Genomic DNA, 20,045 nt, shown 5'->3' with positions numbered 1-20,045 from the left:
TTCGATCTTTTCTGTGAGGCACACCTGCAACCGTCAATGGCAATAACCAGGATCAGCATCCTCTGTTCAGTCTGCTCTGCCATGCTTCCACTGGTTCACCCCTCAGGGCAGCTGGGAAATTCATAATATGGACATTTTGGATCTGAATTATGGGGTGGTATCACCCGCATAGTCGAAAGCACAAAAGCCCGGTTGCAGGGGAGCAAGCACGCACACACTCATGAGAGAGAGAGAGCACATAATGGAAGCAAGGAAATATTCCTTATTGCATTGAGATTAATGAAAAAAGGAGTACAATACGAGATAAAACCAAGTAGCATGAGCTAACCTTTGACGTCTCCCAACATTTGAATGGAACTCAAAAACATATTCAAAAGAAAAAGAAGGCTTCACTTCCACTATCAGTGAAGCTAAAATGGGAACGTGACCTAAAAAACAAGCAAACAGGTATAAGTGAAAGCTCTGGTCATCTAGTCCTTGTATTTCATCTCAGACATTTGGAACCCAGGCATATCAAAAGATGCAGAAAACTTCTCAACTGCTGCCTTGAGGTCCTCAATATCCTTGTTGTTCACCAACCCCTTGTTGAAATCCTTGAGGAGCTTCCCATGCTCCTTTTGAATCTTCAAGGTGATGGTTACTGCCTGGTGAAGGAATTCGGCAATCTGCTCAAAGTCCTTCTCCAACAAACCCCTTGAGGTCATTGCCGGTGTACCTGCAATTACAAGTTAAGTTCCAAGTCAGCGAAGAAAGTACGAGCCCCATGACCAAAATCCATCAACCAAGCTGTTGAGAAACACTCATTGTTAGCGTATTTTCTGCTAATCACTTCATAGTAATTTTGAGTTTTGAATAGAAACTTGGTTTTCAGGAAAGCATAAAAAGAAACAAAGCAATTCCCGATTACCACCAGACCTAGATTAAAGACGAGGCATTTCCAATTCAATGACATCATCTGATTTTTCAGAGAGTTAAAAACCACAATCACCAGACAAGAGAAAGGGGGATATGAATGCGGAGAACACAGAATCAGCACATTAAAAACTCACCAATCCGAACGCCTCCAGGAGCCAGAGCACTGCTGTCTCCAAAAACGGCATTCTTATTAACAGTGATGTTGCACAAATCACAGAGCTTCTCCACTTTGTTTCCTGTAAAGCACAAAAACAATTTGGTGAGCACCATCTACCAGACATGGATCATTGGAACTTGAAAAGAGAATTATGTTCATTACCAGTCAATCCAAGAGGACGAAGATCCCACAACACAAGGTGGTTTTCGGTGCCACTGGTGACAAGCTTGTAACCCTTGTTCATCAAATAGTTGCCCAGGGCAACCGCATTGGCCTTGACCTGCTTGGCATAGGCCTTGAATCCTGGCTGCAACGCCTGCTTCAAGGCCACAGCCAATGCAGCAATCTGATGATTATGGGGACCTCCTTGAAGCGAGGGGAAGACAGCAAAGTTGATCCTATCCTCAAAGTCATACTCTGCACCTTCTGGCTGGCCCTTCTTTGGGGGCTTGGGGCCCTTCCTGTAGAAGATCATGCCAGATCTAGGTCCCCTCAGGCTCTTGTGGGTGGTTGTGGTGACAATGTCACAGTACTCGAATGGGTTTGCAGCTTCCTGCAACAGTAAAAAAAAGGTTCATGGTTATATAACAAAGAGAATGCAAATCTTCAATTCAAACAGGTAGCAAGAACAATGCCAAACATTTATAGCAAGAACACTTTCGAACACGATAACATGTTAACAGCTATTCGATAATAAACAGAGAATCATCGATCTGGACTCAACCATATGCAAAATCCTTCCACCATTTCATCATGCAACCAACACATATCACATCCTACACATACTCGCTGGCAGTGTTTCAGTCCACTTTCTTAATTTGATGGTGGTCATGGACGCTGTAACTTTTTGCTTTGATAAACCTAACAAGTAAAAACTTCAGTTCATAAAAAATTCTTAAATTTCTTTACCTACAAATGTTTGAAAGAAAATGTGTAACTTTTTGCTTCGATAAACCTAACAAGTAAAAACCTCAATTCTCAAAAATTTCTTAACCTACAAATGTTAGAAAGAAAATGTGTAATTAGGCAAGATCTATTTCATTATCATTCTTTAAAAAAAAGTGTAATTAGGTAAGATTCATATCATTATTTTTCCTTTTAAATAATAAATGAGTAACTAGCAAAGAACTATATCATCATCATTCTTTTTAAATCAAAACTTTATTAATAAAATGTAGGTAGTAAATGACAAGCCACCATTCTGGAAAAGCAAGAGGGAAGAACACAAGACCTATTCGATTAACGAAATGTAATTCAACATCAGCAAACAGATCTAAATCCACAAAATTAAGATGAGCGAAATCCTAGAGTCCCTAGCACAATTTCAGAAGCCGGCGGCAAAAGCGGTCAACCGAAACTCAAACCTAAACGTATACAACCAGATCTAGATCTGGCTATATCAAAGCACAGAAAATGAACATTTTCGGTCGAATCCACAAGCTTGCAAAGCCTCATGAATCAATACGGAAACTAAATCGAACTAAAAAAAGTTCTGAAAGAAAAATGAAGAGAGTAACAAATAGATCTACATCTCAAAATACCAGATCCCAAAATCCCCAGCATCCCATCAAACGAAAAAAAACAAGAACACGAACAATCACCCAAGATCGAGAAATTCACCAACGAAACCAAACGGATCTACTACCCCAAAACCCAATAAACCCCAACAAAGCCCCCAAAAGAAAGGAACGCCTCAGAAGGAACCGATACCTGAGCAGCGACGAGGCCGCTGATATGCGCCATATCGCAGAGGAGGAGGGCGCCGACCTTGTCGGCGATCGCCCTGAACTTGGCGTAGTCCCAATCCCGCGGGTAGGCACTGCCGCCGCAGATGATGAGCTTAGGACGGAAGTCCAAGGCCTTCTCCTCCAGCTTGTCGTAGTCGATGTATCCGGTGGCCGGATCGACCTTGTACGGCAGGCTCTCGAAGTAGATGGAGGTGGCAGAAATCTTCTTCCCTCCGGAGGTGTAGTAGCCATGGGTGAGGTGGCCGCCGGAGGGGAGGTCGAGCCCCATTATCCGATCATGGGGGTTGAGGAGCGCCGTGTAGGCGGCGAAATTGGCGGGGCTGCCGGAGTAGGGCTGGACGTTGACGCCCCAGAGGGAGGGGTCGCAGCGGAAGGCCTGGAGAGCGCGGGAGCGGCAGAGGTTCTCGAGCTCGTCGATGAACTCGTTGCCGCCGTAGTAGCGGTTTCCGGGTATCCCCTCCGAGTACTTGTTGGTGAGGGGGCTGCCGAGTGCCTGGATGACGGCGAAGGAGGTGAAGTTCTCGGAGGCGATGAGCTCGATGCCGTGGCTCTGCCGACGCTTCTCCTTCTCGATGAGGTCGAACACCTCCTCGTCCACCTGCTGCAGGGGAGAGTTGCCCCACTCGCTCACCGCCTCCATCTTCTTCTTCCTTGCTGGCGAGATCTGGACTCTGGAGGTGGGGGAAGCTGGAGGGGGTGATACTGATTTATAGGGTGAGGTCTGAGGTGGAGGGAGAGTCGGTGGGTGGTTGATTTCGGAAATGGGTGAATTTGAGGTATGCTGGTGGGACTGGAATTTTTCCTTTTTCCGGATAAATTGGGAGATTGGTGCAAGCAACCCGGGAGATTTTCTTTCTTTCTTTCCTGGATTCATTCACTTATCCAGATATTATGGGGGGGGGGGGGGGGGGGGGCATGAGTTGAGAAATTGTTTTGTGCTCCGTTTGCCAAAATTGCTTCTTGTCCCAGAAAAAAAATAGGATAAGTTGGGATATGGTCTTGTGTTCACGAAATGGGCATATATCCAAGCATTTAGTGGGTTGGGATATGCCTTTAGGCCAACTGGCACCAGGTCTTATAGGATTTAGGTTTGGTACGAAAGAAGGAGGTCCAATTAAGAATTTGGGTCAGATTAATATGGTCCGATTAATATACGAATAAGGGTTACGGTTTATGAAATGTTATACCAAAGCCAAATCCAGTCTGAGTTCTGATCTAACATAGAGATTACATGAAGCTCGGAATAAGAAGAAGAAATATCATTGAGGCTTTTGGTTGAGAAATCCGAAAAAAAAAATTGTCAACCAACAGTAGATAATATTTATATCATTCTCTAGAAAGAGAAGGTGTTGGGCCCCCACAAATCTGCATCAAGTGAAAAATTAACAAAAAACTTTGCTTTTCAAATGTTTAGTTTATAGATTTTATTTACAATGCAACTAGAGCATAAACCATCATCACCTGCATGCTGTTTTTCACAAGAAATCAATTTAATTTATTTTGTTCAAAAAAAAATATAAACTTATAAAATTAATGTTCCAACCGTCACAAAATTGACACACCACCTATGCCTCTCTACTTATAAATATAAACTTATAAATAAGAATAAATAATACAATTTTAGGTTGAAAATAAGCTGGACCCCTCTTAAATGCTACGGTAGGTACAAAAGTCTAATATCACTAATGAATGTTCAGTGTAACCAAAGAATCACAATTTCCTAAAACCTATCCATATGATATCAGGCAATTTGATATAATGTGTCTAAAGTTTGGCAGCATTGTACTTCAGTCCACTACTTATAGTAGCCAACAGCCAGAAAGCACTGAAAATTGGGGGCAGAGAAAGAAACAAAAAGAAGGTGGTGGTGAGGTTGATTCAGCAAAACCGGCCTAACTATAGATCCAGATCCAGTGTCCATCCAAGTCATTGCCAGCCTATGGTTGAAAATGAAATCCTTTATTCCTCAGCACCTCAAATCTTTATCATCTCTTTCACATTGGATTAGGGGTGTCAAGGGGTCGGGTTTGGTTCGGACTCAGGTAGAATCAGACCCAGACCTGATGTGAGATGCTGGTATCAGGTTCAGATCCGAGTTCAATCAGCCCCGTCATAAGAGAAACCATATCCAGATCCCATAAGAATTACATGAATCAGACCTGAACCATACCAGATAAATTTATATTTTTTATCCTTTTTGCATTAAAAAATTACAGATCTTAGTCATAACCAGGGTCTGGTATGAAATTTCATAAACCATACCCGGATCCATATATTAATCGAACCCTTCAGTTCCGGCCCGTTTTCTATTCAAACCTTCTTATTTATCACCAAACCCTGACCGTATATGGTTTGGTACAGGTCAAGTCCAGGTCAAACCCGACCCATTGACACCCCTATATAGGATGCGTTAGAGTTGCTTTGGATCTCATATCCAAGGAAATGAATATAAGATCCTACTATCTCAGACCCATGGATTTGGTCCACCCCCCTTCTCCCATTCATATTAGAAAACCTCAGATCTGTGTGGGTCTCACACCCGCCCAGGTTCAGACTCCAGACTATTTTCTTGCTATAAATTGAATCCAAACCTGTATATATGTTTATCAGTTCTTATTTGGTTAAAACCCATGCTATAAATTGAATCGATTTAACAAAAAATCTTTAGTTTTAGTTAATCAAGTTTTTATTTTGAAAGGCAAGCTAGGCAGACCCCTACCAATACAACTTTACTATTGGGTTTTGAACCTACAACGTCCCAACACAAATTGACGCAAACTAGTTTCTCCTACAAGACAAGCGGAGCCCCCATTGGTTAGTTAATCAAGTTTTTGATGCAACATGTACCATTGATTTTTTTTTTTGTCGAGTTAAAAACACAGCTAAACATGAAAAATGTTTAAACTAATGTCTTTTACTAAATAATGCATAGTGATCAGTGTTGTGAGAGGCGTACGCCTCAGAGGCGAAGCGCAGGCTCAACGCCTCACTTCGCCTCATCGCATTTACAACCTTGCTTGAGAGTCTCACGTTGTGAGAGGCATACGCCTCAGTACCTGAGGCGTAGGCCTCAGAGGCGAAGCGAGGCGTTGCCTCATCGCATTTAACAACCTTGATAGTGTGATCACATCTACGAGTTTAGATTAAACCAAAAACACTTGCAAGCATGTTTTTTAAAAAAGTTTATCCTACTTGCATTTTCTGCAAAATCCTTTGTCAATTTCTAAATCCACCACTCATTTGGCGAGCTTTTGCACGTCACAAGAACAAGTTTCAAAGTGCTATGGAAAAAGTGGGAAATCGTGAACATAAGTGCTATGGAAAAAGTGGGAAATCATGAACTTAGTTCACATTTCAAACGCTCTAAATCTTGTCCTTTGTGCTATTTTTACTCCAAGAAACCGCCCCAGGATCAGAGACCTAGTCACACTGGCTCTACCTGCCGTATTCACGGTCTGTCTTCGCAGCGTAAAACTCCGAGGGCTTACCCCTTGAACCCAGAAAGTTGCGGCTCTTCAGCTTGGGCAAGAGGTGATGCTCGATTTGAACCTAGACCGCCCGCCTAGTGGCCTAAGCTCCATCCTACTAAGTCGAACCCCTTGGGGCTTTTGTTTGTGCTTATTTTTCTTTAAATCTACAAATTTTAACACTTTGATTGACCAACCTTAGCATTCATTGTAGAAGTTTTTTCATAAAAGAACCTAATTTTGAACAATAAAAACACTCTAAAATACCTTGTTTAGGTCATCAAGATGCATTAGGGATGTCAGTGACTCGGATTTTATCCCTTATCTGACCAAATTCAATTCAGTTTGATTGCATTTGATAAGCCAAATCCATATCTCATTATAATCAGATGCGAATATGTTTTCGGAATCCGACAAATATTCGAATTTGATAGATATACGAATCCGTTTACATGTAAAAAAAAAGAAAGATCTGGTATGAGTTTTTTACCATCCGAATGAGTCGAATATGGCATTGGTCACATCCGATCCGACTCCGAACCGTTTACATCCCTAAGTTGCATTAATTATGAGGTCAATTTACTTGAGGTTGTTGAGGATGGTATTCTTGAACAGCAAGGGTTAGGCTTTTCCTCTGACATCAGTAGGAGCAACCATGCCCACAAATCAGGGAGATATTTCATTTCATAAGCAAATAACACCAAAATATCATTTTCAAGTTAAAAGGTAAGGTGGGATACTTGGGCTGACCGACACCACTTAAGCTAGTGAATGTGTGTGATTTCCCACTGGCTTATTTTGATTTTATAAAATGTGTAATGACGATAGCATCCCTACCATTGGAGCAAATAACAATTCTAGGCTTTGACCCACGGACCCAGTATTCGGATACAAGACCATGCTAGTCTTGACCTCCCATACTTATGGTTGCTGTCCTGACGGTGTGAATCGTTTGTCTCCAGTTTGTCAACCTTATTTCAGGAGTTTAGAAAATGTCTCCTCCTCCATGATGTCTCAAAATTTTCATCATCATCGCCATCCTCATCCCTATCCCTGTCCATATTTTAGCTTCAAATTAACTTTATTTCTATTTTAAAAAGGTTAAGAAGAAAAGAAGAAGATAAAGGGTTTAGGGTTTTACATATATATATATATATATAGAGAGAGAGAGAGAGAGATTTTATAATATATAAAAAGTATATTAATAATTTTATTAGCGAACAGGGGATCAAGGATGGGGACAAGGGCAAGAGTAAGTCCATCCTTGTATGAGGTATTGATTTTCATCTTTATTTTTTGTTTACTCCCCGTTTTATGTCCTTCATCTCCTGCCCAAACAGAACGGGTTTGGACTAATCCCAGACTTTTTTTTCCCGGCTTAGCACTAGGGGTGGCAATTTCTGACACGACCCGCCAACCCGCCTCTTAGGCGGGTTCGGGTTGGGCTTAAGCCAACCCGTTTAATAAACGGGTTAGGCGGGTGGGTCAACCTGCCAACCCACCAACCCGTCTGCCCCCAACCCGACCCGCCAACCTGCCTACCTGCCAACCCGATCCGTCGACCCGTGAACCTGAAAACCCGTTTACCCAACCCAACCCATTTATTAAAGGGGTTGGCGGGTCGTGTCGGGTTACCCATTTATTAAACAGGTCGGGTTCGTGTTTGCCACAGCCGACCCGTTTAATAAACGGGTCGGGTTCGGGTTGAGGTATGCTGACACGCCAACCAGCCAACCCGACCCGCCAACCCGACCCGATTGCCACCCCTACTTAGCACTACTTCAATTTGAGTTGATGAAATATGTGCGAGTGCCAGTGATGGGGTGAAAGGATACGTTTGTCATTTGATGAATTTTTGAGGGCAGGTTTGAAATTATCTAGTTGCATTTCCACACTAGGCGTGGTTGTTTGTTTGGGTACATCTGAGTGGTTGGAGGATTCACCGGCGGAACCGGTGCTTTCCACTAAAACTCCGTTAGGTTTTGACCGGGCGACCCACAATTGCAGGTTGCCAGTTGGATATGGCCACATCAATCAAACCCACCATTACCAACCCTTGCAGCCTTTTTGACCGTTGAACTAAAAAAAAAAAGGACTAAAATAAAAAGAAGAGGGATATGTGAGCTCCACCATCCCACTTTTTTCATTAATCTTAATACAAAAGTCACACTAGATGGATCACCAACCGAGTCTATGCGACTCGGAATGATCTTGATGAGATTGAAGCGGTTGAACTTATCGGTGCTCAAAACGGTTTGGATCCGGAACCGCTACATACATAGGAATTCAGATCAGAATCTGATTAGAAACAGCTAAAAATTGCGAAACTTCCATCTTGAATCCTTAATTAACACGTTTGGAAGCAAGGAAGGATGATAAGAAAAGAAAATTTTGCTTTTGAGAACTTTTCGTGTGAGCACTTTTTGTGTATGAAAACTTTTTCTTGCTTTGTGTGACTTCAAATCAAGTGAAAAAAATGGTAAGAGTGTTTTGATTAGAGTGAGGGTTGCCATCAAAACTCAATTTTTTTTAATGGAATAAATTTCTCGGCCTGAGAGATGAAACTTTTCCTATCAAAATCAGGGCAAAAAAAAAAAAACTTTTAAAAATGGTTCTGTGATTTGGAACTAATGTTTTCAGTCTCGGAATCAATAGTGGGGCTGAATCGATTTTCAAAAAGATCAGAGAAACGATCGATTCTGATTATAAACTGAACCCATTTTTAACTAGCAGATGACACGTGTGAATAAAATATTAAACAACTATTTTCAACCCTTTTTTTAATGACTAAAAATAGGCTCAAAACCGATTTCTCAATCATTTTTTTTTACTGATACGATCACAACGATACTGACAACAATGTTTAGAATGAAAGGAAAAGTTTTCTTTAATTATTTTCTAGCAGTTTCTCCCTTCCAAATGTGACAACATAAAATGCTGGCCCAAAGCAATGACCTAAGTTCTTGTTCTTGGACTATGTACTTTCTGAAAATACAGTTTTTATGAGAAAGTTTACAAGAAAATATCAGCACACACATATATGTGTGTGTGTGAAAATCGAAAGATACTGGACCCATCCACGCCGGACCCTTACCAGATGAGTTTTTTTCAAAAAAAAATGATATTTTTTTGAAATTCTCTACTTGCTTGTTTTCATAAGAATTGGGTCTTGGATCATTTGATTCGGATGCATGAATAGGTTTTTATAAGGTTCCAAAATCAAAGGACTACAATTTTTTAAGACTTTCGTAGCTCCAAAACCCAGTTTTTCATTCAAAATTAATGATCCAAGAGTTGATTCCTATGAAAACAAACACTTTGAACACATTCTTAAAGTCCACCGGGTATGGGGTCGGGCAAGGATAGGTCAAGTATATTACCATTGCTCTCTCTCTCTCTCTCTCTCTCTCTCTCTCTCTCTCTCTATATATATATATATATATATATATATATATATATATATATATATATATATATATATATATATATATATTATGTAATGAGAATGAAAACCTCCCCAATGGAAATACTCTCAAACTTTTTCAATGAAATTTTTTTGGTATTTTTTTTTTCAAAATTCTTACCATACAGTACAGATGTCTTCAGCATGATTGATTTATTATAAATCGATACTTGGATAATATATATATATATATATATATATAAAAGGAGAATGAAAACCTTCCTAATGGAAATACTCCCAAACCTTTTCAATGATTTTTTAAATTTTTTTTTTCAAAATTCTTATCGTACAGGTGTCTTCAGCATGATTGATTTACTATAAATTGACACTTGAATAATGAATATATATATATATATATATATATATATATATATATATATATATATATATATATATATATATATATATATATATATATATATATATATATATATATATATATATATATATATATAAGGAGAATTATGTAAGGAGAATTAAAACCTCCCAAATGGAAATACTCCCGAACCTTTCCAATGATTTTTTTTTTGGTATTTTTTTTCAAAATTATGATCGTACAGGCATGATTGATTTACTATAAATCGACACTTGGATAATGAATATATATAATATGTAAAGAGAATTGTGTAAGGAGAATGAAAACCTTCCCAATGGAAATACTCCCAAACCTTTTCAATGAATTTTTTTGGGTATTTTTTTTCAAAATTTTAACTGTACAGATGTCTTCAGCATGATTGATTTACTATAAATAGGCACTTGGATAATGAATTTTGGATAGAAAAATAATGGTATTTTGAGCTTCAAAATTTTATAAAAATTGTACACCGTTCATTTTTAAAACTTATAAAAGCATGTCCATGCATCAGAATCAAATGCTTCAAAGAACTGAATCCTAAAATAATACCAAAAATCCTAAAAAAAACGTCTATTGAGGAGGTTTGTGAGGGTTTTCCATTGGCGAGGTTTTCATTTTCCTAATATGTAATATAACACTAAAAACATGATAAAATTTGTTGTAAGAGAAGTTTGTGACATTTAAGCTGCCAGGACAGCGACTCTAAGTACAACAAGTAGGGGTGGCAATTTTTGACACGACCCGCCAACCCGCCTCTTAGGCGGGTTAGGGTTGGGCTTAAGCCAACCCGTTTAATAAACGGGTCGATCCGCGTAACCCGTTTATTAAACAGGTCGGGTTCGGGTTGGGGGTATGCCAACCCGGCTGACCCGTTTAATAAGCGGGTTAGGCGGGTGGGTCAACCCGCCAACCCGACCCGTCAACCTGCCAACCCAACCCGTCAACCTGTCAACCCGTCGACCCATCAACCCGACCCGTCAACCTGACCCGCGAACCTGAGAACCCGTTTACCCGACCCAACCCATTTATTAAATGGGTTGGCGGGTCGTGTCGGGTTACCCATTTATTAAACGGGTCGGGTTCGTGTTCGCCACAGCCGACCCGTTTAAAAAATGGGTCGGGTTCGGGTTGAGGTATGCTGACCCGCCAACCCGTCGGGTCGACCCGCCAACCCGACACGATTGCCACCCCTAACAACAAGCAGAGCCAGCGCGGTTAGGTTGATCTTGGATGTGGTTTCTCCGTTTAAATATATATATATATAAAAAAAAGGAGATGTTTGTGACATAGGTCCATCGTGATTTGGATATGGAGCCCCGTCTCATAGTAATTGTCAGCAAGTCCAAGTTTGGTGTGGTGTATTTCTGCATGTTATTTTTTGTAGTTGGAAGGATTATTGTGGTTTTTGAAGACTCCACGATTCTGTCGTTGGTTGCTATGGTATGAGTTGAATGCGGTGGTGAGTGGGACCATAGAGATGTATGTTTAAAGCCACCCAACCACACTCAACTTGCTTGGCTTAACACCAACCCTTGAGAATGACATGGGTGTCCATGTTCCAGATCTGACCCGTACCGAACTCTCTAGGGGTCAGGGTTTGGTGATAAATAAGAAGGCTCGAATAGAATCCAGGTCAGATTCAAAGGGTCCCATTAATATATGGAGTCGGGTATGGTTTGTGAAATTTCAGAACAAACCCAGGTCCGAGTTTCTGACTAAGATCCTTAAAATTTCAATGTAAAAAAGGATAAAAAATATAAATTTAGTGGGTCTAGTTCATGTAATCCTTATAGGATCTGTGTATGGTTTCTCTTATGGTGCGTTCGATTGAGATTGGATTCGGTACCAGCATTTCAAATCAGGTTTGGGTCTAGTTTCACCTGGGTCCAAAACAAATCTGACCAGTCGGCACCCCTAGTTTCACCCAATGTTGTCAAAATCGGCCTTTTGCTGATTCGAAACAGGGGCCCATTCGACCCATTTTTGGCCTGAATTGTCTAAATTGGCCAAAATGAGTTTATTTTTCTTTGAATCAGTTTTGAGGGAAAAAAAAAAACTTAACATGTGTTTTATTTATTTAATGGATTGTGATGTCACTCTATGAATATTCTTTTAAAATATCATATATAGAATGTTATCTGTATTCACAACTATTATTTTGTTAATTTTTCATTTATTTTTTAAAAAATCTATTTTTCCTTTTTTTATACTTTAATAAATCTTTTTTATAAAAACAAATTTTAAATGTTCTAAATCAAAGCCACAAAGGGGTTTGGCATAGTGGGATGGGGGCATAGGCTGCTAGGCAGGCTGTCTAGGTTCAAATCCCATGGACATCACCCCTTGCACAAGCCAAAGTGTGGTGACTCTTTGAGGGCAAGGGGCCTACATAGTTTTGCGCTGCCAAGACAGTGACCGTAAGTATGGCCGACAAACTCAACACAGTTAGGTCTTTGTTTATGGGGGTAATTTTTTAGTGTAAATAAAAAAAAAATTTATATGCCCCTCTAACATTTGTGTCTAATTCATGTGCACACCAAAAGTTTGAGAGTTTGCAGAAGTTGTTATTTGTGTTAATCAAATTCCTTCAATCATATAAATTAATGTTGGGTTGTTCTAGTTAACACTAACTCATGTTTTAAAGTTATTATTTTACCTTATAACTCAAAGTGAATTACCAACCGGACTCCGATCGGATCCGCATGATTCTACATTTCCCATAAGAATTATTGGTTTGAAAACGAGGAGATCCCATCTTAATTCACACTGCCATCCTTACATCTAACTAGGAATGCAAACGGATCAGATCCAGATCAACTAAATACATAAAAAAATGGGATCTGAATTGGATCAATACAGCCAAAAAATCATAAAACTTTCATACTGGGTTCAGTCTTTTTGCATTCCCACATGGAACAACAAATTTTTTTTTAGGCCCAAGGGGTTTGGTATAGTGGGATGGGGCCTAGACTGTTTGACAGGCAGTCTAGGTTCAAATCTCATGTGCGTCACCCCTGTGTTAGCCGAAACTTGGTGGCTCTCTGGGGTCGAGGGGTAAGCCCTTGAAGTTTTGGACAACGACCATAGTGTGGTATGCCAGCGCGGTTAGGTCTATGCGCCTGGGGCGGTTTCTCCCAATAAAAATAAAAAAACAATAATTTTTTTTTATCAGCTTAGCACAAGGACGGAGCTAAGGAACCATGAAAAGAAATTGTATTTGGATGCAGTTAAGCATAAATGAGGTGGATCTGAAACCAACCAAATGGACTTGTTTTCTTTTTGTATGAGAGATATCAAAGAAGTTATATATCTGAAAATGATTTCCCACATGAATCCCATTAATCTTGAAAATTATATGCCCCACACTTTTCCACCGACAAGCAAGAAGGTCCAATCAAATGCACGTGCATATGCTTAATTTAATCCAAAGTTATAAAATACAAAACAAAGGGAGGGATTCCCCTTGGTTGTGAAAAAGGGAAACCCGTTTGCAAATTCATGTCATGTCTTTTCTTATTTTCATATGAAATGTTGAGCCCCCATGGGAAGATGTGGCGATCACACTTTGAATTTTCTTAATTTCACAGCAAGTGCAATCGCGTTTTAGCCTCCTAGTATCAGATCTATTTCAGAACCACCAATGACAAAACCAATTTGACTTTGTTGCATAAAGGAAACTCTTTAATAAACAACCATGGTTAAAACCTTAGGCAAGTCACAGATCATACAATTAACATAAGACTGAAATAAATAACAATAACATTCATCATTTAAATCAATTTTATCTTGAATAAATAACAAATTCATGAGAGTAGTTCAAGTCCAAGATAAATGATAAATATTTTTCAAAATACAATCCTAACAAGAAAATTAATTGGCTCTCAACATTGCCTACAACATCCCGTCATCGCTTCAACTTTTCAATCAGTACCTACATGTTTTAAAAATTACGATCAAACCCATCGAGTCTTAGTAGAAAAAATACAATAACACATTATACATGTATATAACCAAACATACTTACAACTATGTGTTCATTTAACATATATTCAATAATTAAACAATTATCTCATTATGAACAGGTTTTCAATTACAAATAATAAGAACAATTCAACACATGTGCATACATAACATTTATGCATGAACATTTAATCAATGCATGTTCTTGCCACTATGAGTGAATCATCTCCTTCATGCATTGGTGACTTTAATTTATTTTATTTAGATTATCTTATTTAATTGATGAAATACATAACATTAAGCTTTTATGCTCTTTTTCATCTGTCAGAACCTCTACGTAAGCATGAGGGTTCTTGAATGGCTTCGAGCCATAGTACAGGCAAAGCTTGAGTAAGTGTATTTCACATGACCGACGCTTAAGTATCTAATTTTCATATGCTTACTCTTAGGGTGAGCCCTTGTTTGTTTATAGGATTTTTGAGTAGGATATGGATTACTGAGTTTGCTAGGTCCAGACCCAAATAAGTCTAGGTCTATTCCAAAAGAGGATAAGACCTATCCAAAATAGTCTTTCGTTTTTAGAAAACTAGACCAAAAAAAAAAAAAAACAATTCAAGATAAGATAGGGATAAGCCATTTTGGCAAAATGATTTTGCTGTCCAAAGACTGAACGATAAAGCTTTTTGTTGTCCTTAAAACTAGATAGGTCAGACAAGACTCAACGATAGAGGACATCCGTCATCTGAGTCCCAAAAAAGGAGGCAAATGGGGGCTGGACGACGGGTGTTCCGCCATTTGGGTCTCAAATCGGGAGAGGGGTCGAACGGCGTAGATACCTGCCGTCTCGAAACCCGAAAGAAGGCTATCGAATGAGGAGCTTGTTTGGGACAAATTGGGGCCAACAGTGGGTGTGATGTCGTTTGAGATGATACCGAAAGGTGACGGGACAATAGCCTGGAGAGGAAGATGGCATAAATGAATGGGTCCAGACCCGGATCTGATTAAGAGGTGTTGATCTGGACCCAGGACTGATCAGACCTACCATAGGTAAAACCATTACTTAGGTCAAATTCTATATTTTTTTACATTGAAAATTTGTGGATCTTAAACAAAACTCAGGTCGGGTAAGAGTTTGCTATAAAATTTTGAAAAACAGTGGAATTGAAGATCAAGCTCCCTTCTCTCGTCTCTACAATGAATATTTATAACAATCAAAGAGAAACCTTGAAAACATAATCCTACTATGGATCTCAGGTAGATTTGATGTCAAATAAGATTAAAAAAATGAAATGAACTTAATTTGAAATCCAAATTAGATAATTACAAAAGACCATAAATGATCAAAATGGATCCTATGAAGTTAATAGAATCATGCTCCCGTTCCTGGGAGCAAGGATCAACAGAGGGTGACTGAAAAAGGACAAAAATTTGGAAGGAAAATAAGGAGAGTTGGATCTACATGTAGATGGATAGAGTCATACCTTATTGTGCTTACTTGATATTTGGATCCGCTTTCACTTTCATCTTGGATCTGTTTTTTTACTTAGACACGACTCGGACACGTATCTCCACAACCAAATGCACCCTTGTAGTCTCCTGCCCATCCTGCCCTACCCGACCCATCTAACCAGAAAAAGAACCCAACGGAAGCCAACAGTCGGGTAGAAAAAGAGAGATCCATAAGAAGCCACCAACCATCCGAACCAAACCCGTCCACCCACCGACGTCTCTCCCTTTCTTTGTCTCTCTCCTCACCAACCCTCAAATCGTCCTCACTCGTCATTTCCCTCATTCATTGATGCCCTCAAGAGAAAAAAAAAACTGCCAGATCCGATCGGCATCCATTTTGCTCCCGTCTCCTCCACTCTACTCTCTATAAATAGCTATCACCACCTTCTCATTTCTCTGCCACAAACCCTAAACCCCTTCCGGATCCGATACTAAAGGGAAGCCGTTTCCTTCCTCTCCCTCTCTCTCTCTCTGAAGGAGTCGCACCCTCCTTCTTTCTCCCTTCCTCGATCTCCCAAGCTTCCTTGCGTTTCCCACGCCGCGATGGCCCTGCTGGTGGAGAAGACGGTCTCTGGTAGGGAGTACAAGGTGAAGGACATGTCCCAGGCGGACTTCGGCCGCCTGGAGATCGAGCTCGCGGAGGTGGAGATGCCGGGACTCATGGCCTGCCGTTCCGAGTTCGGCCCGTCCCAGCCGTTCAAGGGCGCCAAGATCACCGGATCCCTCCACATGACCATCCAGACCGCTGTTCTCATCGAGACCCTCACCGCCCTCGGCGCCGAGGTCCGCTGGTGCTCCTGCAACATCTTCTCCACGCAGGACCACGCCGCGGCGGCGATCGCCCGAGACAGCGCCGCCGTCTTCGCCTGGAAGGGGGAGACCCTCCAGGAGTACTGGTGGTGTACCGAGCGCGCCCTCGACTGGGGGCCCGGCGGCGGCCCCGACCTCATCGTCGATGATGGCGGCGACGCCACGCTCCTCATCCACGAGGGGGTCAAGGCCGAGGAGGAGTACGCCAAGACCGGGAAGCTCCCCGACCCAGCCTCCACCACCAACGCCGAGTTCCAGCTCGTGCTCACCTTGATCCGCGACGGGATCAAGACCGATCCTATGAGGTACCACAAGATGAAGGGGAGGCTCGTCGGCGTCTCGGAGGAGACTACCACGGGCGTCAAGAGGCTCTACCAGATGCAGGCCAATGGCACGCTCCTGTTCCCGGCCATCAACGTCAACGATTCCGTCACAAAGAGCAAGGTAAAGACGAGTTACTCTCTTCTTCTTCTTATTCCGATTGACTTATTAGATCTAGTTCTTGCTCGCCAGATCTCTCTGTTTTGGCGCCGAATCTCTAAAATTTCGTAACGGGATTAACCAGATCTCCAGATCCGGAGTTCTTTAGTTATTTTTCGCTAATGTACTGCAAATTTTGAGAATTTTAGCTGTTTTTAGTAGATCTGGCTTTTCCATGCCTGTTTTTTTCTAGCCGGAGTTCAGATCTGCTGCAATTAGTCGCTGAACGAACCAGATCTGAAGTATTCTAACTATATTTCTGGGTGGATCTTAGATCTGAAGTTGTCTAATTATACATTTGAGTGGATCTTAGCTTCATGATCTTGTTTTCTTTTCACTTGTATTAGCCCATTTTTTGAAATTATAGTTTATTTAGATTCTTAGTTCGGTTTTTTTTTTAGGGTTATGTGTGGGGAATTCTTTGTTCTTTTCGTGATTTAGATCTTTCATTGGTTGGCTGGAACCTTCTAGTACCTTTTACTTCTTAGTTTGGATCTATCCGCACTAGTAATGGTGGTAGCCAGATCTATATTTGTTTTGCAATTTTCATGAACATAGATTTGATTTATGTACTTTAGCCACAAATTTATAGCATACACCGGGATCTGTTTTGTTTAGATCTAACTACATCTTGCGTTAACTCTTGTAAATAGTAACGGCTATAAGGGGACCTTCTTGGGATCTGACTTGTGTGACCGTTACATGGTTATATGATAAGTGGGTAACCCCAATTGGTGCCCATTGAAGTTTATTGCCAAAAACTGGGAGGCTTCACATCCTGACTAGGAAAGAAGAATGATTCTACTGCTTTCCATTTACTGCGTTGTCCTTTTTTCTTTTACTTTTCTAGATTTCTATTGACAACACATGATATCAGCATTCTTTGTCTTTTCCAAAAAAAAAAAAAATACATCGACACTCTTTGAACGAGAATGGGGTCCCAAGAAACATACACTCATGTTATATTCTTTCATGTCTTCTCCCCCTTAGATGGACCCAACGGCAAAATAAATGTTTCTGTATACCCAGTTTGACCAAAACCCAAACCTTCCCATGTACATCTTTGAACAAGAATGGGGTCCCAATAACCATACACTCATGTTATATTCTTTCATGTCTTCTCCACCTTAGATGGACCCAACGGCAAAATAAATGTTCATGAAGGACTTATTCTGTATATCCAATTTGACCAAAACCCAAACCATCCTAAGTACATCTAAATCGATTTATACTTGATTTAAGCGATTTTGGTGCATGATGCAATCTCCCAAATTGTTCTTTTATCCTTGTGGTTTTCCTCTGTTTTATTGTCCATTTCATACTGAAGGTCATCCCCACTCTCCAATATCCATACGATCACTTGTGTGCATGCACACAGAGAATTTAGTAGTACCAAATTTCAGAGTAGATGTTACCTTTTCATGATGAGAAATATTATTTGTTGCCAGTGTAGTTTAATCTAAATTGTTACAAACTTTAGGCATATTTGGCGTAAAAATGTTTGGGGAGCTTGCCTGTGTGCTAACAGATTGTGATGGCTGTTTGCAGTTTGACAACTTGTATGGGTGCAGACACTCACTGCCTGATGGGCTGATGAGGGCTACCGATGTGATGATTGCTGGCAAGGTTGCAGTGGTCTGTGGTTATGGTGATGTTGGCAAGGGCTGTGCTGCTGCCTTGAAACAGGCTGGTGCTCGTGTCATTGTGACAGAGATTGACCCCATCTGTGCTCTCCAGGCACTCATGGAGGGTCTTCAAGTGCTCACCCTTGAGGATGTTGTTGCCGAGACCGACATCTTTGTCACCACCACTGGCAACAAGGACATCATCATGGTGAAGCACATGAAACAGATGAAGAACAACGCCATCGTCTGCAACATCGGCCACTTTGACAATGAAATTGATATGCTTGGATTGGAAACATACCCAGGCATCAAGCGCATTACAATCAAGCCCCAGACCGACCGTTGGGTCTTCCCGGAGACGAACAGTGGTATCATTGTCCTTGCTGAGGGTCGTCTGATGAACCTTGGCTGTGCCACCGGACATCCCAGCTTCGTCATGTCCTGTTCCTTCACTAACCAGGTAACATGAAGTTCCGAGATCAAAGTGTCACTGCAATTAGGGATGTAAACGGTTTGGATTTGGGTTTGATCTAGGCATTATTAAGTCTGACTTAATCGGTATCAGGAGTCAGATTTGGATTCAGATGGAAAAAGATAAAACAAAATCCGGATCTGACTAGCTTAAAAGGTTCCTTAGTTGGATTTGTATTCGGGTTTGAATACAAAACTTAATACCAAACCTGGATCTGATTAATAGTCAGATCCAGATTTGGCTACCAAACCTGCTTAATGAACTTGGATTCAGGTTTAGTATCGGGTTTCACCTGAACCATTTACATCCCTAACTGCAATTCATTTGTAACGGGATTTAACAATTTGGAAAATAAAATCTTACTGGTTCATTTCGTTAATCATGCTCTGTTTCTTGTATAGGTGATTGCTCAGCTCGAGTTGTGGAAGGAGAAGGCGACTGGAAAATACGAGAAGAAGGTCTATGTGTTGCCCAAGCATCTGGACGAGAAGGTCGCTGCCTTGCACTTGGGCAAGCTTGGTGCCCATCTAACCAAACTCACGCCCGATCAGGCCGAGTACATCAGTGTGCCTGTGGAGGGACCCTATAAGCCACCTCACTACAGGTACTAGGCAACGAAGGAGCTCCTACTTATCGTTTTGTGCTATCCTTGTTTAGAATCTGGAGGCTTTCATGGTTAGTTTAAGTATTTTTTAAGAAGTTTTTCTGTTTTTTTGGGGTGATGTGGCGAGACTCTTCCAATAAGAATGTGGAGAGGGAGGGCTAATTTGTTGCGGCAGATGTGCAACATATGATTGTTATTATGGATGATACGGAGATGTATGATTGTATTACTCAAATATCATCCACTAGAGTATGAGTGCAATCCTTATTTATATGTTAGTTCTGTTTCCCTCTCTTTGCTTGTCTCCATGGTCGTCTTACAGAAGATATAACTTTGTCTCACACAAGCGTTCATTTGGTGATCTCAATCATGCCGCTTTAATTTTAGTTGGCTGTACCAATGTTTATAGAGAAGATGAGCAGTGGGCAAACGAACCAAACCGAAAGCCTTGTTCGGGCTTGGTTCGATTACAGCCTAGCT

At 40.8% G+C, this 20,045-nt stretch overlaps 2 protein-coding genes across 2 annotated transcripts; one reads left to right on the top strand and one right to left on the bottom strand.

Moving 5' to 3' along the window:
* Positions 1-242: 242 nt before the first annotated feature.
* On the bottom strand, positions 243-3,677 carry LOC149840654 (serine hydroxymethyltransferase 4-like). Its single transcript, XM_090003240.1, has 4 exons — positions 2,783-3,677; positions 1,235-1,625; positions 1,050-1,151; positions 243-715 (listed from the first exon to the last, which is right to left on the bottom strand). Exons 1-4 carry the CDS (start codon positions 3,458-3,460, stop codon positions 471-473), a joined length of 1,416 nt encoding a protein of 471 aa, XP_089859366.1. The 5' UTR covers positions 3,461-3,677; the 3' UTR covers positions 243-470.
* Positions 3,678-15,965: 12,288 nt separating this feature from the next.
* Positions 15,966-19,836, top strand: LOC149840653 (adenosylhomocysteinase). The gene is made up of 3 exons (XM_090003239.1): positions 15,966-16,828; positions 18,413-18,949; positions 19,363-19,836. Exons 1-3 carry the CDS (start codon positions 16,118-16,120, stop codon positions 19,570-19,572), a joined length of 1,458 nt encoding a protein of 485 aa, XP_089859365.1. The 5' UTR covers positions 15,966-16,117; the 3' UTR covers positions 19,573-19,836.
* The last annotated feature ends 209 nt before the right edge of the window (positions 19,837-20,045 follow it).

Source organism: Nuphar pumila, chromosome 4 (assembly GCF_984573655.1).
Source record: "Nuphar pumila chromosome 4, dmNupPumi1.hap1.1, whole genome shotgun sequence".
NCBI lineage: Eukaryota > Viridiplantae > Streptophyta > Magnoliopsida > Nymphaeales > Nymphaeaceae > Nuphar > Nuphar pumila.
This window is presented reverse-complemented; position numbering and strand designations above follow the sequence as displayed.

Excerpts from the sequence above, each read along its gene's own strand:
- LOC149840654 (XM_090003240.1), bottom strand. The coding sequence starts at position 3,460 with ATGGAGGCGGTGAGCGAGTGGGGCAACTCTCCCCTGCAGCAGGTGGAC. Across the intron at positions 1,152-1,234 it reads TCGTCCTCTTGGATTGACTG|GAAACAAAGTGGAGAAGCTC; the intron begins GTAATGAACATA and ends TGTGCTTTACAG. Across the intron at positions 716-1,049 it reads TCCTGGAGGCGTTCGGATTG|GTACACCGGCAATGACCTCA; the intron begins GTGAGTTTTTAA and ends TTGTAATTGCAG.
- LOC149840653 (XM_090003239.1), top strand. The coding sequence starts at position 16,118 with ATGGCCCTGCTGGTGGAGAAGACGGTCTCTGGTAGGGAGTACAAGGTG. Across the intron at positions 16,829-18,412 it reads ATTCCGTCACAAAGAGCAAG|TTTGACAACTTGTATGGGTG; the intron begins GTAAAGACGAGT and ends GGCTGTTTGCAG. Across the intron at positions 18,950-19,362 it reads CCTGTTCCTTCACTAACCAG|GTGATTGCTCAGCTCGAGTT; the intron begins GTAACATGAAGT and ends TTTCTTGTATAG.